Below are 25,976 nucleotides of genomic sequence, written 5' to 3' on the forward strand. Positions count from 1 at the left end.
CCGAGGCTGGAACACAGAAACATTAAATAGATTTTTTCCTCACCTAATTTATTTATTTTTTCCAGCATAAAAACCTTTTAAAAATATGCTTTAGTTCAGATTTTAATCCAGAAATTCAGTAATGAACATATAAAGATCACCTGTGCAAAAATTTCTGTTTCTAAAGTGAAAAAGTAAAAAAATTATAGCACTTTTAATAAATGTTTAGGTGTTTCCAGCCCGGCCCAATTTTGGCACACATTGGACACCATATGTAAGTAGTAGGCGAGGGCTGGTTCTTTTAGGTTCAGCTAACAAGATGGTGTATCGGTCAGAATACAGGAAGGAGGACAAGAGGCTGTCACAGTCAGCTAGTTTATTGTCACCTCAATGCTCAGTGTTGCCAGCAGTTTGTAGTAACATATGTTGCCATTAGACTAAATATATGTCACACCAGCAGTGGTTCAATAATAATAATAATGGATTGGATTTATATAGCGCTTTTCTAGGCACCCAAAGCGCTTTACAATACCACTATTCATTCTCTCTCGCATTCACACACTGGTGGAGGCAGCTTCAACTAATATAAACTCAAACAATATCTAATACGATAAACCTACACATGCATGCATGCATATACATGTCCATGACATAATATATAATAACTCAAATTATGCAAATATTACATAACTTGGTTCAAACACACAGAGAACACCACATGAAAATGCGCTGCTACAACTCAGTAGAAAGTAATTCAAGCTGCGGCAAATCTCGAGATTGCAAATAAACATATTTAAGGTAAGTTAGTTTTCAAGTTGCTATACATCAATACAACCATTACATCCCAAATTGTAATAATATGTATGCATTAAGTCTGTAGTAACTACATAAATTGGAAAAAGGTGCAATAAACTAAATAAAAAAAAGAATTGAAAATCGTTTGTGAGTGAAAGAGACAGACATGTACAGACTGAACTGTTCAACAGTCAGTGTTTCTCTAACAAGACGACCCTCTTTACACTCAGCACAGACACACTGAGGCACCACTTTCTAACCAAAACCCAGGATAAAGAGTATCAGTGAATGTGGTGTTGAAGGTGTGGAGGTGGATCAGAGTGTCAGAGACTCTGTAGAAGGACAGAGTGCCAGCAGGACAGTCCACATACACTGCTACTCTGTTAGAGACGGAGGAGGAGGAGGAGGAGGAGATGGATGCTCGATTGTTATTGTGACAGACAGCATCAGGACCATCTTTAATGCAGTCCAGACTCCAGGACTGATCGTTGTATCCAAAAACACAGTTGTACGTCTCTCCTTTCCTTCTGATTCTTCTGTAACTCACTGATATATCAACCAGTCCTCCCCATTCGACCTCCCAGTAACAGCGACCAGTCAGACCATTTGTGCACAGCAGCTGGGGACGAACATCGAATCTGTCTGGATGATCAGGATACGACTGAACCTCCTCCACATGTGTCACCTTCCTGTTGTTGTCGGACAGTTGGAGCTTTGTGTTCACTGTGTTTGTGTCGATTGTGAGTTGACAGGAATCTGATGGAGAGAACAAAAACAATCCAGCTGCAGTTATTGATCCATCATCTGTTCATTGATTGAACAGATGATGGATCAGAGATGTGAATGTGTGCTGCTTTGTTTTCATGAATCCCTTTAAAAACACACTTACACTTCCTCAGACCTGGTGTCAACCATTGTTCTCCAGCAGGCTCCACCCTGAAAGGAGGAGGGGGGTCAGAGCAGCACAGTCAGCATGCACACATGGACATTACATGGCTCTCATACACAGACTGATAGTGTTAGGATGGAAAATGATTAAATAAAGCTGCTTTTGCTTGATGGTTTATACACCTTCCTATTGTGCTCATACAAATGTGGCACTCCATGTAATAAGGGCCAAACGCATTAATTCAGCAATATTCTTAAATTGAATTATTAAGACTGACATGTAGAGCTTGCAAACATGCTTACACATCAATTGTGGAGTTAGAGTCACGGGGATATTTTTTCTGGGCTTAGAAAGTCCGAACACAATGTCCCAGATTTAGATAATCAGTAGAAAATAAGAGGCTAAGAATTGCTGGATAATATTAGTGCAACAAGGTTAGGCTACGGAGGTGTTTTTCCTTTTTTCCAGGAAAGAAGCAGATGGTAGGACAAGGTCAGACATGGACGGAGTGGAGAAGACCCGCAGGGGAGACGGTAGGAGCACCACATCGCGGTATAAAACTGTATTTCATGCTTACAGGGCCATCCTATTTGTGAAGCAGACCGCGTGTTCACATTGAGGTCCAGCACGCAATAACTTGTAACTTCAACTGCTGAAGCCAATAAAATCTTTCCAAAGATAGTCGTTCTCCTTCCTTAAGAAAGAAAAATGAACACAACAAAGTGGCGACCCTGACGGAGTTTTTCAACTGGTTTCGGTTCAGCTCACAGAAAGCCTTCAAAATAAAGGTAAGCAGAGCCTGTTGTTTATATCGAAATCTGGATACCAAAGTAGAGGACGTACGCCCTGACGGCACCGTGAATTTTACTTTATGGCCAAATTCTTCCAGATCTTTGATATAAAGGCTGATTTGTTTTGGTATTGCCCAGTGCCTGGTCAGTGTCTTGCTCAATGGTCAGGTTGGGACTGCCAGTAAGAGTTATAAGACAAAAGGTACATCAGTCCAAAAATTGGAATAGACGGTCCATATTAGACAAAATTCTCAGCACATATAAATCAACAGGGATACAGAAAGGAGTTCCAGATGAATAAAAATTCATTCAAAGCCTTCTGTTGATCGCTTTCATTTCTTTTACCTTTTTTATTTACCTTTAACCTTTTGTATTGTTTATATTGTCTGTTTTGTTACTTAGTGTTCTTCTTGATGCATTTCTCAATCATCCAGGTAAGTAAATCTCCAAAAGTTGATTCTGTTCATCTGGACGTAGCGTTTTGTGGGAGAAACGTTTCGTCATCATCCAGGTGACGTCTTCAGTCTCAGCTGACTGCAGGTTTCAACCTTATAAACAGTAAATTTGCATAATGACTGAAACCAGCCCACTGAAGGAACAATGGGCTGGGAGGTCAGTATCATAATTATGCAAATTCTCATCCCCATTGATCAACAACCACTGATCAAGGGCCATTGATTAAATGGGCCTTGTCCATGAGTACCATTCACAGAGAGTTTGGATACTTAGCGTTCTGTTTATTTTTACCTTCATGTTCAGCTCTTTGTGACGGCCTGTCTACAAAAAGCGCTTAATAAGTACACGTTACTTACTTATAAATTGGCAAACCCAACAGTTAACGGGTTTGAGTCTATAGTACTTTGCATAACACCCAATAAGGATTTTAGCTGTATTAATTATGTTCATTACAATGTGCAGAAATGGGCTAACCTGACCAGGAATGCAATAGCTGGACTGTCAGAAAAGTTGATGTCAACGTCAGTTATGACAGTCCAGATCAGGATAGCTTTAGTTATGCTTTTGGCAAAAAATTGGACACATTGGGTGTGTCCAATGCCTGGGTCGGCTTGTTGTATGTATATTTCAAATTATACAGCTCTGGACGGGTCAGTTACCAGGGCACCGGAAGGATTATGGAAACTGTCACATGAGATGAAAGAATTTTCTGGGATTGATGTTGTCAGATCTCATGTTTGAGGACTCTTATAAACAGATTGATAACAACGGCAGTAAAGGACGAACACGTGCCACCAAACTATCAGATGCCATTGCTGGTTGGGGTCGGGTGAGGAGGACTCAGGACTGAGTCGAGAGATAAGTTGGAGCCCCAGATGTTGAGAAGTAGAAGGGCTAAATATGTATTGCTCATTTGGTGCTTAGGCTTTTATTATCAAAAGAAACACTGAATCCTTTTAGAATATAAAATGTCTGTTTGTTTGATGCGTCTGTCTGTAAGACCCAGTAACTACGTGAAGAAGGCCGACAGCTGATTTAGCACTGACTCGACCAGAAGACTGCTCTCCAGTTAAGGCTGAAAGGCTGAGTATCACACTGGATGGGAAGCTGTGGGATAGCAGGCTGAACGAAACACATGTTCCTTTGATTCACACGTAGAATATATGTGAAAGGGAGAGAATCAGAGAACTCTATCATTCCCTGAGGAAATTAAAATTCATCCTCCTCTATCAGACATTCTCTCCATACCTGAGAGTGTCCAGTCTCCAGTCTGGATCCTTAAGTCCAGCCGACAGCAGCTTCATTCCCGAGTCTCCTGGATGATTGTAACTCAGGTCCAGCTCTCTCAGATGGGAGGGGTTGCAGCTCAGAGCTGAGGCCAGAGACGTACACCCTTCCTCTGTGATCAGACAGCCTGACAGACTGCAGACAGAACAACGTGTGAACACTTTTTTGTTGTTGCTGTGTTGTTGTTTTTTTCTTTTGTTTGAGCTTGAATGCCACGCACCCATTCCACGCATTCAGTTAATGTTAGCTTTATTTATAGCAGCAGCAATTGAGAACACATAATGAGATATAATTAGTTGGATTTTTTTGCCCATTGTTAATCAGCGGTGCCAGCTTTGTCTTTCACAGTGATAAGGCCATGAGGGTTCTGCACAGTATCTTTGCTGTTCCTAGGACTGCAATCTTCTGGACGCAGATCTCAGACGTCATTCCTGGGATCTGCTGGAGCCACTCGCCCAGTTTGGAGGTCACTGCCCTCGCTGCTCCAGTTACCAAGAGAACCACTGTTTCCTTCACCCTCGACATCTTTTTGAGCTCATCTCACAGCCCGTCGTATTTTTCAGGTTTCTCATATTACTATCACTCAGCTACATCTATCACTATGGCTGTCTTCATCTGCTTTTTCTATCGCCTCCTTTAGCCAACTGATGATCTCACCAGTGGGGAAGGGCATAGGTATTGATTGTCCAGATCTTGTTCTTCCCATTCGGCTGACTGCTCAGAACTTGTGGTTGCAGCTTTCCTGGAAGCCACATTTGCCTGTGGGATTCCCAGGTACTTGTAACTATTCTCAATGTCTCAAGGTCTTTTTTGCATTTCCTGCAGTTTTTCCTTAATCTATCATTCATAGCAATGAAAGGGAATTAGTATATCACAAGCACAAAATAGCCCTAAATTCTCTAAATGGACGGTGAATGAATTCACTTTTTAAACATGCAAAAATATGAAATATGAAAAAAGTCTACAGTACCCAGAGTCTAACACTATGCAAAAGGTTAAACAAAAATAATTTGACAATTATATGATTGGTAGGTGTTTAAATATTAATACAATTTAATGTTTTATGGCTGATTCCTGACCTGAGAAATTCCAGTTTACAATGTGGATTTTTCAGTCCTGCAGAGAAAAGCCTCACTCCTGAATCCCACAGGTCATTGTTACTCAGGTCCAGCTCTCGGAGACTAGAGGACTGGAAGTTGAGAGCAGACAGAACTTCACAGCTTCTCCCTGAAAGGTTACAGCCACTCAATCTGAAAAGCAAGATTTGTGATAAGATTAAATTACTGTAAATGCTGAACCTAGACAACCCAATTCATGGTTAAGAAAAGAATCTAAAATTTGAGTTAAAACAAATTTAATAAAACATTTTAAATTTTCTTGGTGAAAACACAAATCAAGCTCTGTCTAAATATACCTGTTGGCATAAACAGAAGGCACTATTGGTCACTTTCTTGGCCCAAACAAATCTCTTCTAAGGGACACTTAAGTGTTGCACCTCCACCAGATGCTTTTGGTCAGTAAGCTTCTGGTATGATCACACTTGTTGGAAAGTTCATAGCAGAAATGAAAAAGGAGATAACAGACTACACTGAAGGCGAGTTATAAACTGAGCTATGATTAGCTAACTAAAGTATGTGTAATTGATATAAAGAACAAAACTCCTGTCCTTGAAGACAACATTGTGAGTGAAAAACACGAGGCTAGCAAATCTCGGAGACGAGGCTGAAGGATCAGATCTAGAATGCATGCAGAAAGTATTCACAGCAGTTCAGTTTTCTCCAAGTTGTCATGTTAGAGCCTCATTCCAAAATGAATCACACCAATCATGCCTTGCTGGCTTAAAAGGCTGTGCTGTTAGTCATTAGATTGTTGTTGTTGGTATGTGTTGGGCTGTTAAATAAAGCAGCATGCTGAAAAGCATGAAACTGTGGTTGGGTCTGCCGTGTGATGTTTACAGTGGCGCCAAAACCCAGGAGGGGGCGTGGCAGACCCAAGACCGGGCCAGCCAGGGAAGGAGCTGGCCCAAAAAGTGGCCGAGCTGGCAGGCAGCGGTGTCTCGCCACCCGTGGGAAGAACTAGAAAACTGATCCGATTCCCGGATGCAGCGAATCATGAGTCTAGCAGCTCAGATTAGTTCCTGGCCGCCACCCCCGCCACCCCCACCTATGACCCTCAACTGCACAGCGCCTGTTCTGGCCTCCAGGGTGAAACCAGCCAGGATGCAGCCTGTCAGCGCACCCATCACCCACTCCTTGGGTGGGAGCGGCTGTTGGCCGGCAGGGGCCTGCACCCGTCATGGTCCCGGAGGAGGGCCGCAGAGCGACAGGTGTGTCTTCACGGACCGGCCAGAGGCAGCGCGAGGGGCCTCTCCAGCCAGAGGTGGAGGTCGAGGAGGGGCTGCGAAGGGCATCTAAAGCAGGTGGTGGAGGTCGAAGCGTGCAAGGGTCGTGCTACTCCTGAGGTCACCGTGCTGGCCGGTCTAGCGGTGTCCTGAGGTCAGCACGCCAAGTGGTCCTGCATGCCGGCCACCTGCCAAGCCACGTGGGAGCCTCTGCTTACATCTGCAATTGCCACATGGGTGGCCCCCGTCACCAGCGCCACGGATACGTGGGTAGCCACCTGAACTCACACTTCCCTATCGCTGAGCCGCTGTAGGGGAGATGGACTCACCTGTACGGCATATGCAATCCCGGCTCACGCTGCAAGCTGTGGAGCTGCAGCTGACTGTGTGTGTACAGCAACCGGGAAAAAGTGTTAAATACAGCAGGATGCAAACTGTGAAACTGTGGTTGGTTCTGCCGTGTGCTGTTTACAACCCATAGTGACAAAGTAAAAAAAAAAAGTCTGCTTGAAAATTTTTCAGAAACTTATTTAAAATGAAACAACCAAAAAATAAATAAATAAAACGTATAAGCAAGTATAAGCAAGTATTCACAACCATGCCACTCAAAATTAAGCTCAGGTGTATCCCGTTTCCACTGATCATTTGTTAGATATTTCTACAAGTTGAATAGAGTCCACCAGTTGACTGGCTGTGATTTTTAAAGGCACAGGCTTGTTTATATACGGTCCCATTTTTGAGAGAGCATTTCAGAGCAAATAGAGAGGTGACCAAAGATCTGATGTGAACTCTTTGGCCAGAATGCCAAATGTCGTGTCTAAAGGAAACCAGCTAAAGGTCATCACCTGGCCAATACCATCTCTACAGGTGAACAAGTGGTGGCATCAGGATGCTGTGGGGAAGGTTTATGGCAGCAGGAACCAGGAGACTAGTCAGGGAAAGATGAATGCAGCAATTTAAAGACATGTCTTTGATAATCGAGAGGCTCGAGAGGACCTTTAAAAGCTGAATTATTTTGAATATTTCACAAATTCAAAAAGGAATGACCACATATTTACTTACAGAGCTCTGTTGGAGGCTTTGACCACTGGTAGCAGTCTCAGAAGAGCCTCCTCTGAAGCAGAGTATTTATTCAGGTCAAACACATCCAGATCTTTTTCTGATGACAGTAAGATGAAGACCAGAGCTGACCACTGAGCAGGAGACAGTTTATCTGTGGAGAGACTTCCTGAACTCAAGGACTGCTGGATCTCCTCCACTAGAGAACGATCATTTAATTCATTCAGACAGTGGAACAGATTGATGCTTTTCTCTGTAGACAGATTCTCACTTAGCGTCTTCTTGATGTACTGGATCATTTCCTGATTGGTCTGTGAGCTACTTCCTGTCTGTGTCAGCAGGCCTCGTAGGAGGGTCTGATTGGTCTGCAGTGAAAGACCCAGGAGGAAGCGGAGGAACAAGTCCAGATGTCCATTTGGACTCTGTAAGGCCTTGTTCACAGCAGTTTGGTAGAAGTTTTTCTCTGTAGATTCTCTTGTGTCAGAGTTCTTGGAGGTTGTTTGTTGTTCTTCCAGCAGATTGAGTCCAGAGTTGATGAAGGTCAGATGGACATGAAGAGCAGCCAGAAACTCCTGAACACTCAGATGGATGAAGCAGAACACCTTGTCCTGGTACAGTCCTCTCTCCTCTTTAAAGATCTGTGTGAACACTCCCGAGTACACTGAGGCTGCTCTGATATCGATGCCACACTCTGTCAGGTCTGATTCATAGAAGATCAGGTTTCCTTTCTGCAGCTGATCAAAAGCCAGTTTTCCCAGAGACTCAATGATCTTCCTGCTCTCTGGACTCCAGTGTGGATCTGTCTCAGCTCCTCCATCATACTTGACCTTCTTCACTTTGGCCTGAACCACCAGGAAGCGGATGTACATCTCAGTCAGGGTGTTGGGCAGCTGTCCTCCCTCTCTGGTTTCCAGCACATTCTCCAGAACTGTAGCAGTGATCCAGCAGAAGACTGGGATGTGGCACATGATGTGGAGGCTTCGTGAAGTCTTGATGTGGGAGATGATCCTGCTGGACTGCTTCTTATCTCCAATTCTCTTCCTGAAGTACTCCTCCTTCTGTGGGTCAGTGAACCCTCTGACCTCTGTCACCATGTCAACAAACCCAGGAGGGATCTGATTGGCTGCTGCAGGTCGTGTGGTTATCCAGAGGCGAGCAGAGGGAAGCAGTTTCCCCCTGATGAGGTTTATCAGCAGCACATCCACTGAGGTGGACTCTGTAACATCAGTTAGGATTGTAGTTTTGTGGAAGTCCAGAGGAAGGCGACACTCATCCAGACCATCAAAGATGAACACAACCTGGACGTCTTCAAAGCTGCAGATTCCTGCTTCTTTGGTTTCAGTAAAGAAGTGATGAACAAGTCCCACCAAGCTGAACTTCTCCTCTTTCAGCACATTCAGCTCTCTGAAAGTGAATGGAAACATGAACTGGAAGTCCTGGTTGGCTTTGCCTTCAGCCCAGTCCAGGGTGAACTTCTGTGTCAGGACAGTTTTCCCAATGCCAGCCACTCCCTTTGTCAGCACAGTTCTGATTGGCTCATCTCTTCCAGGTGGGAGTTTAAAGATGTCTTCTTGTCTGATGGTTGTTTCTGGTCTGTCTGGTTTCCTGGATGCTGTTTCCATCTGTCTGACCTCATGTTCATCATTAACCTCTGCAGTCCCTCCCTCTGTGATGTGGAGCTCTGTGTAGATCTGATTCAGAAGGGTCGGGTTTCCTGCTTTAGCGATGCCCTCAAACACATGCTGGAACTTCTTCTTCAGTGCAGACTTGAAATGATGTTGAAAACCTTCAGTGGGAATTTCTAAAAAACAAATTAATTAAATCTCAGTCAAGAATTTATTAAGTACACATGCATGTTGTCCATCTGCAAGATATTAGTTAATTTAGCATTCATTAACCAGCTCTAATCTTTATCTGTTTCTTACTGCGCAGCAGACGGTCAGCCAGCTCCTCCTCATTCAGTCTCCTCAAGAAGTCCACTGTGATCTTCACAAATGCCTCTCTGCTTCTGCTCTTCTCATCATCCTCCCTCTGACTCTCTAAGCATTCTGGGTAATCTGGACTCAGAAGCTTCAGGATCTTCTTCAGCTCGTTCTTCACAAACGTGATGATGTTGTCCTCCAGCAGCTGGAACAGAATACTTTATGAATGAGCCAATCAGACTGAAATCATCAGATCCATTTTGGACACACTGACACCCCGCTGGTCTACAAAGAGCAGCATGGAGATGACTGTGAACAGAATAGATGTAGAAGTAGTTGTTGTACATGTACAGACCATAAATATGGAGTCCAGCTGTGTTTGATGGGCAGTCTGACCACGTTGAACCTCTGAGCTCTCCTGGTCCACTCTGTGGAGGAATTATCATCAATTCAGCCAGTGATATTTTGACAAAGACATTTATTTAGATGACTGCTCTTAGTCGTATATGGCTATGATTTCAGCTGATCGTACTAAAAATCAACAGCTCAGCTTAGTTTCTTTTTACTTTAAGTTTCCCAACTAAAAGCCAACATCAGCTGCTAACAAATTCTCTTTGGATGACAGTTGTAAAGAAAACATAATGAAATAGTTAAATAACAATCAATCGTCTAAGATATGATTAATTCCTCTCTCAGCTCAACGACCATCCGGTCGTTAAGTCTGATGTCACTAGCCGTGTCTGGGTCTAAACTCCGCTGCAGGTCCATATATCAAACGATCACTATGGCATTACTGAGAGTTGAAAAACTGTCTAAAGTCTTTCATCTTTAATAAAATGATCAGCGTTCTGCTCTACCAGGTGTAACAATTGAGTTTAACATCCAGGCATCCATGAAAACGGAATTTATGACATTTAACGAAGTTAGAAGTTAGCAGGGAGTTAGCTCGCTAGCTTCTATCTAAATACAATATAGCATGTCCTGACTGCGGGGTTTTGGAAACAAATTCAAATGTACAGCTCTGTTATCACTTCCAGCATAAATGAAGACAGAAAACTAAACAGCAGTGACGTTTGTAGGGTTACTGAAGTTGGGCTAGCTGCTATTTAATGATGTGCTACGTGACCGCTAGCGACACAGCTATGTTAGCATAATATAAACAAGCTAACTTTTTTTCCACTCAATAAAAGTTAACGTGAGTGTTCTCGGTGGTCAGGAACAAATGTAATCGCATGGCAGGATGCTGTAAAAGGACCAAACTTCAGCCAGAAGAACAACTGAGATAATCCATCCACAATACGAGGTTAGTCGTTCATATACTGCTGCATGGGCTGGGCTGTAGTTACATCGTAAGGTTTTAAAAACTGAGCTTAAATAAATGATTAGCGGTAATAAAAGCCGAGGGAGGTCAACAGTGATCACTGACTGTTTTAGGAGCTTTTTGAGATCAAATAGAAGAAAATACAAAACATTAAACATGTTAACAACACAAAAGCCATATTAAACGCAGACTACTTTAGGCCTGGAAGTAGGATTCATCACGTCATCACTTAACGACCGGATACTTGAAGTAGATAATTATGTCTCTCAAACTTCACCATTTTTTGGATCATCGTGTTGGACACGAGTACAGAGCTGCTAACTGTCTCTGACTCATCTGTGTCCTGGTAAACAACCACATTCATATCCAAGAGGTTGAAATCTCACAGTTTTGTCATAAACAAACCACAGAGAGGTTCCTGTATTAACGTTAACAATATGGTTTGGATCAGACGATGGGATGAATCGTTCAAACCCTGAGTCAGGATGCTCAGGTGTCATTTGGTAGCAGAACGTTTGTGCTATACAGAACCAGTATGTGCAATGGTTTGGGCCTCCTGCTTTATTTCGTTTTAAAATGGGTCAGTCAGTTACAGTGTTGGAAGGTTTCTTGTAATTAAAACAATAAACTTTGTTTTTAAATGAATGAGATGCTCTATAGTTTTTAGTTTCTCAATGTTTTGTCGATATATCCGTGAGATCTTCAACTAACACCTCCAGCAGACCTTCAAGAGAGGTTCGTTCTGAGTTCCTGAAGACTCTGGACGTTCTAGCGCTTTGTTGGTTGACTCATCTCTACAATGTTGCGTGGTTATCAGGGGCAGTGTCTCTAGATTGACAGACTGTGGTGGTTCCCATCTTTAAGAAGGAGGACCAGTAAGTTGCACTCTTTCCCAGTGGGTGATGGACTCTGTCAGGGCTGCCCTTTGTCACCGGTTCTGTTCAGAATTGCCACGAGGCTTTCACTTGGGTGGTCTCAGAATATCCTCTCTGGTTTTCACAGATGATGTGGTTCTGTTGGCTTCATCGAGTGATGGCCTTCAGCCCACACTGGAATGATTTGCAGCTGAATGTCAGACCTACTAACCCTAACCTGGCAGAGCTCTACTCTTAAAAACGAAACAAAAACACAGAAAAATCTTAATATTCATAAGATGAAAAACACTGCATAGGTGGCACCAACCTGCTTACTTAGTGTTTTTAACAGAAAACAAATGGAAATGTACAGAGTCCACCAGATCTACCCAGTCCTCTTACTCCCACCACAAACCTTACACAAACAGATAAACGAGGAGGTATAACAACATTCAGCAACACCAAGCAGTTAAATCAGCTCTCAAAGAGTTGATGTTACTAGCTGCTCACCTCTCTGCAGCAGACACCTGCTGGACTTTAAAATCAATGGGCTGACGTCTAGACCGGTCACTCTTGAAGGACACACAGCTGGGTCCAGCTTCAAGTCCAGCTGGACTCCCATGGGTCCTGTTAGGGAGGAAACATTTTTTTTAATTTGCAGCTACAGAAGCTGATGAAGATTAGGATACCTTCATCATCCTAAAGACAAACTGGATTGCAGGCTGAGCATGAGCAGAAGGAAACTCCAAACTAGTGTTGGCAGTGGGCATGCTGGTTTTGGTCAGTTTAGCCACGAGGCTAAAGTCAAACTACCCACTGCTAGCATTTGTTTCTATAACAGTTCAGGATCCAGATGTCTGATGTCTAAATTTCCACAACTTCTTAAAATAAATAGTTAAAAACAGCCAATTCTGTCAAAATGTGGCTTCAAACCAGATAAAAATGACAGTTACAGCTGAGCCTGTGTGTCCTTTGAGACATTTTAGATCATTTTAAAAACCACGAAGCAAAAAGATCATCATCACTTACATCAGACAACAAACTGACAGCACAGAGTTCATGTTACTAACAGCTCACCTCTCTGCAGCAGACACAGGCAGGTCTTCTATGGGAGGGCTTTTAGACTTGTCATGCTCTCTGGGTGGAGGTCCAGGTGGGTTCCTGTGAATAATGATGGAGCAGAGATGTGAGTGCTGAGCTGTGACATGGAGTCATGGACAGTTAGAGATGGTCATCTCACCTCTGAGCTTTGGTCTGGCTCTCTCTGGCTCTTTTAGAGGGAGGGGCTCCCTCCTCTCTGTCCTCACACTGATCCATGCTGCTCAATCCAAATCAGCTCACACACACTTTCTACCTTCACCTGCAGAGGAAACACAATCATTCATGTGCACATCAGCTGAGAGCTGCAGAGGTCGTGTCTGATGTGTTGATCTGCTCCATCTGAGTGCAGATAATACGAGGTATCTGCTGTAGTTGTAGGACTGACCATCACATATCAATAAGGGATCAATAATAACAGCAACAAGCAGCGTTATTCTTAGAGACTGTACAGACTTCTACAACCACAGTTTATCAACATTATGTTATTAATTAATGTACTTATGACAGTATCATGTTAATGAGAGGAAAAATAACGTTCACATTACAGAAATAAACTGAATGTTGTTCTTGTGCAGAGCGTTCACTGCACTGTGTTTCCTGTTTCCTTTCATTTGATAAAAACTGTAAATGTTCAGAGACAGACGATCAAACTGAGTCGGAGTTGCACTGGCACGTATGGAAAGAATAAAGTACACAATCGTTTACAGCAGCACACCTCAGAGTAACAGAGTACATGTCCAAATATCATCTCTGAGAATCAGCCAGACAGTTTCCTCTGTCACAAACTGCTTTCATCAGTTCACTGCGAGAAGTGTCACAGAGCTGATTTCAGCCTCCAAATCACCCAATCATAATAATCATAGTAAATGCATGTCTGCAGGCATCAGAATATTACGAAGAGTTGTTGGGTTTTCTCTGTTTTACTTGTATTATTGTAGAGTCTTTCCCTCACCCAGTCACACATTAAGACATTCGCTGGTTGTTGTAAAAATTAAAATCCTCTTTAGATAATTGGTGTCAGGTGTTACAGAGAATACACAAACATCAACTGTGGGCAGAACTTTGTGCCATCAGAAACTGAATTTGAAGAAGTTAAATTTGAATTGCTCAGATTGAATCTGAATTGTAACTTGAATCAATGCTTTTTAAAACTGAATTTAAATTCGCATAATTTGAAATTCATTATATTTGTTTGATAGTCACTAAATTAAAATTGAATTTTATATTTTGAAAATGAATTCATTTGCTCTGAAACTGTATTTTATCCTTTAAAAATGTAGCTCTCGACTAATTTCAGTTTCAGTTCAACAATTCAGTTTTTCGGGACTTACATCCAGTTCCAGAGTAATCGAGTGCAGATTAATAGAACTACGTTTTGCCAGCTTGTTACTGTCGGGAATCTACAGCATCTTGAGCTGGATTAAGACCTCAGAAGTCATGTTGAATGACCAGCGGGTTGGTAATAAATGTACTACATGTATAGGAACAAGCGTCATGTTAACAAATGATAGCCGTACAGTAACTTTTATGCTTATTGTAGCATAAAAGTTACCTCAGATCCTCGGATCACCTGAAGACACTGAGAATGGGCGCCCCACTCATTTCCTTTCTAACCTTCTCTGTGAGTTACTGCGCAAAGACTTGCTTCCATCTCCACCTGAGCTCGATAGAAAACATTGCTCCTTTGCAGCTAAGCTGCCCGTGGGCCACCCGCCCTGCCCGGTGATCTTTCGTCTCCATCGATACCAGACCGAGGACCTCATCATTTGAGGGCCTGGAGGAGCAGGAAATTCACCTGCTGAGGCGCAACAATCTGTAGTGTGGAAGACTACAATCCTGAGGTCTTTAATCAACGGGCGAACATTATGTTCTACAGGTGAGGCTTTAAGAGGCTCCCAAAGACTCCAGAAGCCTCACAAAGCATTATTACTAAGCTGTGACAACATCTTTCTATCTGAATATGGAATGTGTGATGTTTAGTGTAGCTTAAATCCTCACAAGAGAGACTTCTAGTTCTCACTCGTGCACCATACATTACATTAATTATCTGTAGCAGGTCCACTGCTGTGCCTACGATAGCATAGTTATTTCAGATCATGCCCCACTTACTCCGTCTCTTCCACATCTTACTGCAAAAGCTGCACAACGGCGTTTCAATTCAACCCTTCTGTCAGAAGTTTGTTCATGTCTGTTCATAGACATAAACTACACCTCTATTGGCTGCCATTTCCAAGCACATTGTGCGCTGTCAGTCCTGTTTGCTACACAACAACATTCAATATTTAGTATTTACCGCTGTTCACACTTAGCTAGATTAACGTGATGGTGTTGTGTTTAGTATGTTGCTCTGTTTTTTTTCCTTGTTTTCTCTTCTTTTTCTCTCAACAGCTGATCCAGGAGATTTTTTTCCCTTCTTTCTCTTTATAAGTTTCCTCTCTCACTGTCCCTCTTCCCTCCTGTTTTTCTTTTCCTTCATCTTTCTTTCTCCCTTTCCTATCCCTCACTCATGTCTGTCCCGTCTGTAACAACTGAAAATAAAATAAAATAAATAATAACAACAAAGGTCGATCAAATGGACCAATACAGCAAGGCATCCATCGGGTCTCCTTGTTGGTCTTCAGACAACAGATCTGACGGTTAAAGAACCAAACGGGACAGGAAAAGAAAAGAGACAAGTTTGTAAAGTTTATCCAGCATGATAAGGTTTTACTTTGCCACTAGCCCCTCTCCAGAGACTTCCAGCCTTGTTGTATGGGATTTTTTTAAGGACTATATCAGTGGCCAGATTTTTTTTTTTTTTTTTTTTTTTTTTTTGCCTGTCCCGTTTGGTTCTTTTGCCATCAGAATTGTTGTCTAAAGGCAAAGAAAGATGCCCAACGGATTTACTTTACCAAATTGACCATCCCAGCCTTGCCGTAATGGTCCATTTGATTCACCTTTTATTGTTTATTTTATTTTCACTTGCTGAATACGGGACAGACTTGACTGGGGGAAAGAAGGGGAGAAAGAAAGAGGGAAAGAGAAACAGCTGAGAAGAGGGACGGGGGAGAAGGGCAAAAACCAAAAACCAACAGAATGAGCAGAAAAAAAAAAAGAAAAAAAAATGCATATATCGATCACCTGGATCACCTGCTGAGAAAGAAAAAAGAAAACAAGCAGAAGAGAACAAGAGTAATAGAATAAACAACATCACAATGATATATGGGAATATGACAGTAAATACTAAATATTAAACATTATTGTGCAGCACATAAGATCAACAGAACACAGTGTGCTTTGAGGTAGGAGCCAAAAGGGGTGTAGTTTGTGGGTGTGATCACCCATGTGTACACCTGTGAGCATGGACGCGCTTGTTTTTTGTTTTTTAAAAGGTTCCTTCATGTAATGATCTGCTAGAGGGTGTGGGGGGGCCACAGCCCCGTCCTCCAGGGCATGAAGCAGGTATGGAGGAGATCAAAACTCCAGACATCCAGAGGCCCCCAGAACACAAGAGACCAAGGAAGACCAACAGAGGGGCAGCTGCGCCACTGTCCCGGAAAGAGCTGAGGAGAGTCCCAGATGAGGGCTCACTCAGCAGCCGCGGAGCAGAAGCCAGGGGGAGTTGCAGTGACGCGCCCGTGAGCTCCGCCGGCAGCCAGCCGTGCCTGAGTGACCGAGCCCCAGGCCGAGAGGCCGGGGGCACCCCACCTCCGAAGTGGCCCGAGCGAGCCCCAGGCTCCAGGCCCCGATAAGCGGCCGCCAAGGAGTGAGCCGGTGTGTACCTGGACGCCCACCCCCGGACACAAAGAACCACCAACGCACCGATGTCTGAGGGAGTCCGCCACTGGCAGGGGAAGTGGTGGTGGGGGGAGATAGGCCTCCAAACCTTGGAGGGCCTGAGATGTCCCCAGAGAGGTGGCGCCTGACACCCAACCTGACATATAGACACAGACATACAGGCACACACAGATACAAACATCCATTCCCACCCTCATGGTCTCATATGCACTTACTCCACACTCAACCAACGTGGAGACAGACATAAAGAGACACTGTACACACGATCACACTCCCCAAGCGTACTCTACAAACCGGGTCTAGGTACCCTTGCCCCTGGAGGGGGGAACTGCACCCAGACCCAGGTGGTGTTACCCTTTTCCCTGCGGTGGGGGGAGGCAGACCGCCCCGACTCCGCAGCAGCAGGGAGGCCCCACACTCCAGACCGCAGTCGGACGGCCAACTCCTCCTCCTAGCCCCCCCGCTCCAGCAGGCCACAGAGAATGGGGGTGAGAGAAGACTCCAAACCTCCCTCCACCCGCTCATTGTAGTGTTGATGCATGTGTGTTCTAAGGTGCATTTAAAACCCAGGAGGGCATGGAGCTACCTGCCAGAGAGCAGCAGGTAAGCGCATAGTCCCTCCTGCTAGCCCTCAATGTCTACGTGTATTTTAAATTGAGAAGTGGGCAACGACGCCAGGGGTGAGGTTGTACACCCTGATGGTACTTTGGATTCCGTGTATCGTGCCCACCCCCAAGATCCTATATGTATGTGTAATGAGAGTGTGAGTAATGTGAATGTCTAAGTTGTGGGATAAAATTGAGGCAGAGGCAGCCAGAAGGGGACAGGGGGGGGGGGGGGGGGGGTAGCCTCCTCTGCACCCTGGTGACATACCCCTACTCCAAGGCCCTGCATGTGTGGGTGGTTGTGGTGGAGCGGGAAGAGGGAGGCAGCTGGAGATGGGGAGGGAAGGAAGGGAGGGGCAAGTGACCCCTCCCTGGGGCCAGCTCCCCCACTGACCCCAGTAGGCACCCCCATACTCCGCGACCCGCCAGGGAAAGGGGGCCCAGGCCCATCCAGACCGGGGCCCAGCGCAGCAGCGCCTCCCGGCCCCACAGAGCCCGGGACAGTCCGCCCAACCCCACCACAGAGAAAACTGCACCCACCCCACCATCCACTCATCTTCCAGACTACATAAGACAATAAACACCCAGGCTGAGATCTTCCTCCACCTCTCCTGTATCTCCCCCTCCTGCAGAGAGTCCCTGAGGAGAGGAAAGCTCCTGCAAGATGTGACAATCTCCCCCACCAGTTGAAGAGCCCCCCAGGTGGCTCGATGCACCGGCGGCACCCCGCTCCAGGGATGGGCCCCCATGCACCCACCCGCCCACAACCCCGGCAACACACCAACCAGGATCCAAGCCCCCGAGGCCCGGCCCGGGCCCCAGCCCAGAGACGGAGTGCCCCCAGAACCTCACGCCCATCCCGGACCCACCCAGGGGCAGCCAGGCTACCAGGTCAGTAACCCACGTCCGTCAGCACAGACCCTCCCCTAGCCCCGCTGCACGCAGCCGCGAGGAAACAGTCACCGGAGAGCCAACAGAGCCCCTAACCGGACATGACCGCTACCCCGGGTTGAGCCCCCCAAGGAAGATGCCTCCGGGGAACCCCCCGACGCCCTAAGCCTGTCCCTACCCCCACACCAATCACAACAGTGAAGGCGGGACCAAACTATGACCCCCCACCCCCACTAGGTGATGGAGCTGATCAAAGGAGCCCAGAGCAATTGATCTGATGTGGTGGCAGAGGCTGTATCAAGACTAATGTAATCTAATAGATAATTATTGGTTAGAATTAAGATTATTTTTATTTTTCCAGTTCATGAGGACTGTTTTCTTGGCTATGCATAGGGCAGTGAAAACTATATGGGCGATATTCTTTTCTGAAGTGACATTATCTAAGCTGCCCAACAAACACACTAAGGGGGAAGTTGGAATGTTACATTTCAGACACTTTGATAAGTCTTCACATATCTCGCGCCAAAACTTCTGAACTGGTGGACAGAACCAAAGAGCGTGGATATAATTGTCCGGTGAATTGGTTTGGCAGTGTGAGCAGTTGTTGGTAGACGTAAAGCCCATCTTGAACATCCGATGACCTGTATAGTGCACTCTATGTAATATTTTGTATTGAATTAATTGAAGACTGGGATTTCTAATTAGATGAAAGGTTTTTAAGTTAACTGATAAATCCGCTTCCCATTTTGCAATAGGAAGTGATATTGATTCATCTGTTTTAGAAAGCATTCTGTATATTTTGTATAGTAATTTGGGGGTTTTAAGAGTAAGAAATTGAACCACACTTGGTGGTGTTTGTAGTTCAACTTGACCCGGTTTAAATTTCTTTTTTACTATGGATTTAATTTGTTGATATTCTAAAAATCTTTTCTTGTTGATCCCATATTGTGTAACTAGTCCGTCAAATGAAATAAATTCAGTGGCCAGATTTAAAAGCTTTACACCTCAGAGTCACAAACTGACTGCAATGCAATTAATGACTTTCTAGCTAAACTTAACATTCTTGAAATTCCACCAGAATGTAAAACAGGCTGGATGAACCCTTCTTCTAGCTTCTGCTGTCATTTGCACAACTTGGTAATAAATACAGTCAACCAGTATCACACACTTTAAGATACTTGCAAGCCAGGCACTTTATTTGTTCCCAGGTATCAGACTCAAGCCCCCCGCCTCCACCAGCCTCCACTATTAGGAACTATCCAACAATTGAATCCAACCAATAGAGTGCCTCTTGAGCCAAACGCAAAACATTATGGGAAGAAGACTTGGACATGACATGGGCCTGTATACTCACACATGTCAACACAACATCATTATGTGCTCTCCACTGTTTAATCCAGTTCAAAGTGGTGCATACAGCCCACTTTTCAAAATCCAGATGCTCTCGTATCCATACTGAACTCACTCCATGTTGTAATTAGGGCAGAGCAATATGGCCAAAAATATTTATCATGATAAATGTTTGAAAATTTGCAATAACGATATAACTGACGCGACACAAAATACTTTACAACTCCACAACTTTATTATTCCAAAAAACATCACTGATTTTCACTTAAACAAGCAGCTGTTTTTTTATGTGCATGTAATATTATGTTGAAGCACCGTACGTATCACTCCGCGAGGCTCCAGCCTACGATAGCTGTAATGCTCCGTAACTTAGCAAAGTCGTACTAAAACATTCTTGACAGATTTTTGAGCAGCGTGTAGGACATAAAATCTGTACGGTAATAACGACGGCCCGCTTGCAGGCTTTACAAAAACATGTGCTTTGTTGTGTATCTGATGGTAAAGCTAAACCAGTTCCACACCAGTGAAGCTGCAGCATTTTTACAAACCAGTTCTGGTTCATCGTTTCATTCAACGATCCGCTTTCGCCCTTCTCCTTCTCCGTCACCGCCATGTGCGTATGAAAACAAAGGCACTGCGCATGCGCGTGTTACTCATATTCTATCGCCATATTTCATTTTCTTATCGTTGCCCAACATTATTCCGGTGTTACCGTGAACGCTATGATACGGCCTGGGCCTGGTTGTAATTGATGCAAAACTGATCCTCACTGATTTGTTCCCTGTTGGCCAGGAGGGCAGTTTTACTGAGGCGGCGGGACGCTGCCCCTCCCACTCATTAACAGTTGTCATGTGACCTCATGTCTAAAAAAAGAGAGGAGGAAAAAAGAGGAGCACCATGCGACTGAAGTAAGTCTCAGCTTTCTTCTTTAAACAGTTACAAGTTTAACAGTTTTTTTAGTTGTTTTTTTTTATTTCACTTTAAGAACTTCATAGTCATCATTGTTTACTGAGTGTGTTCATGTTTTCTGCTTGGTAACAGAGGAGGTGGTTTCATCAACTTCCTGTGGTCACAGTCATGTGACTGTTAGCTGTTTAGTGTGAGGTGCAGTATAAAACAGTGAAACCTCAGACTGTCGTCTTCTTCCTGCTCTGGTCAACGGTCATCTTCCTGTTTATTTAACATCTGACAGATTTGATCTTTTCTGATCTTTAAATGTTTGCTTTGCTGAACTTTTGCTCGAGTGGAAAGAAACTGAAATGGTTCCTTCTGAGCTCCTGAAAACACGTCTTTCCTTCTCTTTGTGTTCTGGTACTTTCTCAGCTGCAGGGCCTCTCTCAGTGTTGGGTCAATGAAGGAGTTTTGTGTAGTTCCAGCAGAGACACTAAAACACAACAGCGATTGTGTCTGAACAGACAAACATGAACTAAATGCAGTGAAGCTGCTGTTTGTCTGAGTGTAATCAAATGTCTGAGGGAGCACAGGAACATTCATGTCTTTCCTCTTTTACTCACTGTGAAGGCTGAACCCTCTCTGAAGTCAGCAGCTTCATTTCACACAAAGGGTTAAAGTCGAACATTTTAAACAGGAAGTGATCAGAAGTCTCCACAAGTCTCTGAATCCTGAAACACTGAGAGGAAATCAGCTGTTCAGCTCAGCTGCTGATCATAGTGTCAATATTTCAACCCATCCCCACCAACTCCAGATGTTTGCAGCTGCACATCTATCACATCAAGAAAGTTCTGACAGCAAAAACTGACCAAAGGCTGAAAACACTGTGATCTGTGAGGAGCAACAACCTTTAGACAACAGGAACCCATCAGCAACTCAGAAGCACGTACAAAACACAACAGCAGTGCTCCAGGATGCTAGGGGGCAGTGTTGAGCTTTTGTTACCTCGTGGCTACACAAGCCAGCAAGTACCAACAACCAGATTTGGTGTGTGGTAGTAACAGGTAAATTAACATTTTTTTTAACTTATTTGAATATATATGAGTGCTTGTGTACAAATACACAAACAATACACACATGCTATCATGCTTTCAATTGTGTAATTTAAGTGATCTAGTAGCTCTGCTTTGGAAGTTCAGTTCATGCTAGAAATGTGTTTTGCAGTTTGTACATGTTTTGTCTCTAGGGGCCACCGCATATATTTATATATAAACATATATAAATACAACAGACTTCTTTTTTTTTTACATTATAATTCCTTTTGTGCATAATTTTATATTATTGTTAATAATAAATTAATTAAAGCAACAAAACAACCCGAAGAGCCGGCTCTCTAAAAAGAGTCGGAAATCCCATCATCTGCAACTGAAAATAGTTGTGGATGATTACTATACCTTTCTAATGTGACCTTGTTGTCCCTGGCTCTCTCTGTCTCCCTCCCGCTCTGTTCCTGTGCTACTGACTGTAACTACCGCCCCTCCCCCCTCTGCCCAGCGCAAAGCACAACACCGGCTCGCGTCGTTCACGTCAAAGATCCGGCTCTGACACATTTCGTTCGCGACCGACACATCACTACTGCGTATATATGAATGTGAATCGCATCATTGGCTGGACTACGGGATAAGGTGGCATCGTTCTAATCCCATACAGGAGCAGTCAGTCACTGACTAACACTGCAAAACATGATTGTTAAAGTATTCATTTTAATTTCAAGTCAGGTTAGATTTTTTCTTTTTTGTGCGCAACGCAGAGAGCGTGCCAGCAGTGCGCAATTGCGCACAGGGCGCAGCTTAGAGGGAACAATGCCCATCGGCAAGAAATTTACATCAGTCCTTAAAACAGGATTCAAACCTTCCACTTGCAGAGCTGCTAAAACCTGAACCACAAACTTCACCCTGTACTGAAAAAGTCTTCACTGCTATTTTTCTACAGATCATCACTGAAAACATTCAAACTGACTCATCATGGAGTCGTTTTTCCTTCGAACTACAAACAGGACATTAAATGTGTGTTTTAAGACAAAGTCACGCCCACACTGAAAGAAGGATGTGTGTTTAGCACATGTCCTTAACCAACAGCCTGTTGGTCCAGCTGTGAGTCCGTTACCGTGAACTATGGAGCGGCAGATGTGTGCTGGAACTAAGCTGCACACAGCTGATGTTAGCCAGGAAACATTAGAGACTGCTAAGGTTACCTTCACACGGAGCTTCACACGGAGACGATCAGTCAGCAGAAACGGGTAGTTCAGGAAAGAGAAAGTAAAGTTTGAGCAGGAAGGAAACACCCACAGGGTTGTGTAATGTTACCGTTAGAAACTGTCAGTGCTGCATTCAGGTGCACGTGGGAAACTCCCAAATCTCTGGCAGGTTGTCCAAAGGTGATTTATGTCTGCTGGTTTTCTGGAGGTCAAAACACAAACTGCATGATGTCACTGTGACCACCACAGTGACAGGAAGTGTTTTTATCACAGAAACACTGAAATGATGCTAACGGCTGTCGTTAGGCTCACTGACAGCAGTGCTGATGTGTTCATGTCAAACACTGGCTCAGGTCAGACTCCTTCATCCTTCTCCAGCGTGAAGCCGCCCTCAGACACACAGGAGCTCTGACCTTTGACCTCCTGCTACCTTTTTATAAAAAATTTTTTGTATATTTGAAGCTTCTGATGTGCACGAACATCAGTCCAGCTCCTTTAACTTTGAAGCATCGTGTTGAGTTATTAAAAGCTCTTTGAATTCTGCTTTTATATTTTATGAGCTCCCTGCTCTGTTTGAGCCTCCAGCTAAAATAAAACATCTGAGCTGAGATTAATGTGACGAACACACATTTATGATAACAGTCCCTGTACACTGACACATCAGTGATGTTTGTTTCTGGGTTTGAGGTCAAAGGTCAGCATCATACCTGCATCATGTTATTGTGTTGAACGTGTCACTGCAGAGGTGTCAGTGTGTGTGGAGTTCGTCTTTGCTCCCTGATGTAGGAACGCCTTCGACTTGTTTGAACTGTTTAATCTGAGTTTGTTACTTTTCAGCTGCAGTAACATGTTGATGCTGTGCATCAGCTCAGCTCCACAAATGACCTTTAGACTGAGGTCACTTCCTGTCACTGTCCTGACAGAGTCTTCAAAGGCTGATGACATCACAGCGACGAAGGCCGCCCTGATCCGTCTCTCCAGCAGACAAACATGATGTGTTTTGGGTTTCAGTCACTAAGTGCCACAGTTTCATTGCTTTTTAAAGAGGGAACTTCATCTGACACATTTTCACAGCTTTGAAGTGGAAATGACGCTTTGAAGGAAACGCAGAATGGATTTGCCTCCACAAAAGAAACAGGGGCAGACTGAGGATCTTGTTAGAGGAAGAAGATTGGTGAAAAAAGGAGATCTGATGTTAGAAATGAAAGCAAAAGCAGGAGGTGTGTGGACTGTGTGTGTGTTACTGAAATGTTTGAAGTCTGTTTATAAATCCAGTCATGTTTAGTTCAATATATCGATGTGCTGATCTTTACCATGTTGTTCTGTAGTTATCATGACAAATTAGAACAATGGACCAATTAGCCTGTGACAAAGGTGTTGCTGAGCGAAGACGTTCGCATCAACGAGTGCAAACTTGTTCTTGGTAAACAGAATAATCTCAACGAGTCAGGGTTGCACATCTAACATCAATGCTTAAACTTAAAGCTACAGTTGAGATGATAAACAGAGATGTTAACATTACTTACATTGTTATAACAGAAGATTTGCATAACATGGATTTATGAGTTCCAGCTGCAGAAAACCGACTGAACCTGCAAATAACAGCAGCGTGCACGAGCACTTCCTCCTGAGTGTTTGTATGTGAGCAGCGCCCAACAGAAACTGACGCTTTGTGACTGAGCTTCAGGTTTTATTGTTTACTCAACAAGAATTTATGTGTTTTTCTGTTTAATCAATAATCTATAAAAGCTTAAAGGTAGAAAGAAGGGAAACTTACGGTGCCTTCAAAATCTGCAGAGGAAGAATTGTCTCCACGCTCGTGTTGTGTGGCTTCAAATGCTCTCTGGCTGTGTTTTGTTCTCTCCGCCCATTTCATCGAGGAAACACCAGGAAGATAAAATACCACACATGCACAGGCATGTCGCGTAAAAGCAGCACATAGTGATGAAAAGTTAAGCATGATCAGAAATGCTTATGAATAAGCTTAATAAGGTAGAAATAAGCTTTCAGATGCAGACTGGTTTGACAACCTTGGTTTTCTGTAGATGTGACTGCTCAGATAAATGAAATGAATATCAAAGTGCAATGCAAGGGCCTGAAATGTACAGCACAGTGAAAGTTGCAACTTCTCTCAACTCAATTGGGGGACAATATCCTGACTCACATGCTAACACTGAAGGAGGCCATCAGCTGATCAGCCTCACAGGTTCCACGGTAGAAGCACCGCATGGCGAGTTTTCAAGGCAACTTCAAGACTTGAAAACGTTTGAGAGTGAACCGTCACTACTGAAGCACATGGTTTCTTCTCCTGTAGTGTGGATAATGCACCCAGTGATGTTCACAGGTCTGTCCCACTACCTGAGTTTTACTCTTCCCACACATGAGGAGACATGCTCAGAGCATCCTAGCCCTCTTTGGATCTACCTGCAGACATTCTCAGTGATGAAGTTCAACAAATCCAGATCCTCTGATCTGATGATCCCCTCTCAGGGTTACAACGCAGACATTCAGCCAGATTTCGCTGCACTTGTTCAAGCCCAAGACAGACTGGATTTTTCTCATTAAACCAGTGAGCTGAATGGAAACATCGTAAGCACTTGTTTCTTCTTGTATAAAGTTATTTTATATATTCTAAAGAATCTTTAACATACTGCAGATTTGTGAAGATTAACTAGTTAAAATAAAACAGTGATGTAATGATTTTTTAAAGTTGTTTATTACTTTTAAAGGATTATTTTAATGTCAACCTACATAACAATTCATACATTTACATAAATATCTACAGAATATTCTTAAACTTCTGATTACCAGTAGGAGAGAAATGGGAGAAATTAAATATTTAGCCACATTAAGTTAAAGTTATCAGCGGTTCGCCCCTACAACACTATTCAGATTTTTGATGTGGCCACCTATAGAAATTAATTGCCCAGCCCTGGCCAAGAGAAAGGTCTGAAAAGCTTAAAATCATTATTTTGAAGCTTTCTAAAGTTTGTTTATATTTGGTACTATTATTGTTATTATTATTATTAGACATGCTTTTTATGCCAATGCAGACCAAGATCCGAGGTGTCACTCACTTAATTACAAGCTGGCATGGCTCTGGTGTCGGCGATCAGGGATCTACTATTCTCTTCTACCTGAGGAGCGACCCGCCTATGGTTGGCTACTTCCAAACACAATCCTGAACTTCTCACCTGCAACTCCTGTCAGTGAGATCTTCAACTCACACCTCCGGCAGAGCTTCAACAGTATTCCGAGGAAGACTGGGGACATTGAGTCCGAATGGACCACGTTCAGCATCTCCATTGCTGAAGCTGCTGCATTGAGCAAGGTGGTTGGTGCCTGTCATGGTTGAAACCATTGAACCAAATGGTGGACACCAGAGGTGAGGGGAGCCACCAAGCTGAAGA

The 25,976-nt window shown here is 43.8% G+C and overlaps 1 protein-coding gene across 4 annotated transcripts; it reads right to left on the bottom strand.

Moving 5' to 3' along the window:
- Window positions 1-340: 340 nt before the first annotated feature.
- LOC309707959 (NLR family CARD domain-containing protein 3-like) lies at window positions 341-24,432 on the bottom strand. 4 transcript variants are annotated; one of them, XM_082535591.1, is made up of 12 exons: window positions 22,564-22,611; window positions 20,933-21,048; window positions 12,935-13,054; window positions 12,772-12,855; window positions 12,205-12,321; window positions 9,875-9,947; window positions 9,523-9,724; window positions 7,601-9,398; window positions 5,277-5,447; window positions 4,159-4,332; window positions 1,664-1,710; window positions 341-1,530 (listed from the first exon to the last, which is right to left on the bottom strand). In XM_082535591.1, exons 3-12 carry the CDS (start codon window positions 13,009-13,011, stop codon window positions 1,001-1,003), a joined length of 3,273 nt encoding a protein of 1,090 aa, XP_082391717.1. In that variant the 5' UTR covers window positions 13,012-13,054; window positions 20,933-21,048; window positions 22,564-22,611; the 3' UTR covers window positions 341-1,000. The 4 variants fall into 4 exon arrangements, with proteins under 4 accessions (XP_082391717.1, XP_082391715.1, XP_082391718.1 ...); XM_082535589.1 differs by lacking the exons at window positions 20,933-21,048; window positions 22,564-22,611 and adding an exon at window positions 24,344-24,432; XM_082535592.1 differs by lacking the exons at window positions 20,933-21,048; window positions 22,564-22,611 and adding an exon at window positions 22,676-22,768.
- Between the last annotated feature and the right edge of the window lie 1,544 nt (window positions 24,433-25,976).

The sequence above is a fragment of the Aulonocara stuartgranti genome, assembly GCF_965226115.1.
Source record: "Aulonocara stuartgranti genome assembly, chromosome: 6".
Lineage (NCBI taxonomy): Eukaryota > Metazoa > Chordata > Actinopteri > Cichliformes > Cichlidae > Aulonocara > Aulonocara stuartgranti.

Coding starts and splice junctions, on each gene's coding strand:
- LOC309707959 (XM_082535589.1), bottom strand. CDS start 13,011: ATGGATCAGTGTGAGGACAGAGAGGAGGGAGCCCCTCCCTCTAAAAGA. Junction 9,725..9,874: donor AGCTGGACTCCATATTTATG/GTCTGTACATGT, acceptor ATTCTGTTCCAG/CTGCTGGAGGACAACATCAT. Junction 1,531..1,663: donor GACACCAGGTCTGAGGAAGT/GTAAGTGTGTTT, acceptor TCTCTCCATCAG/ATTCCTGTCAACTCACAATC.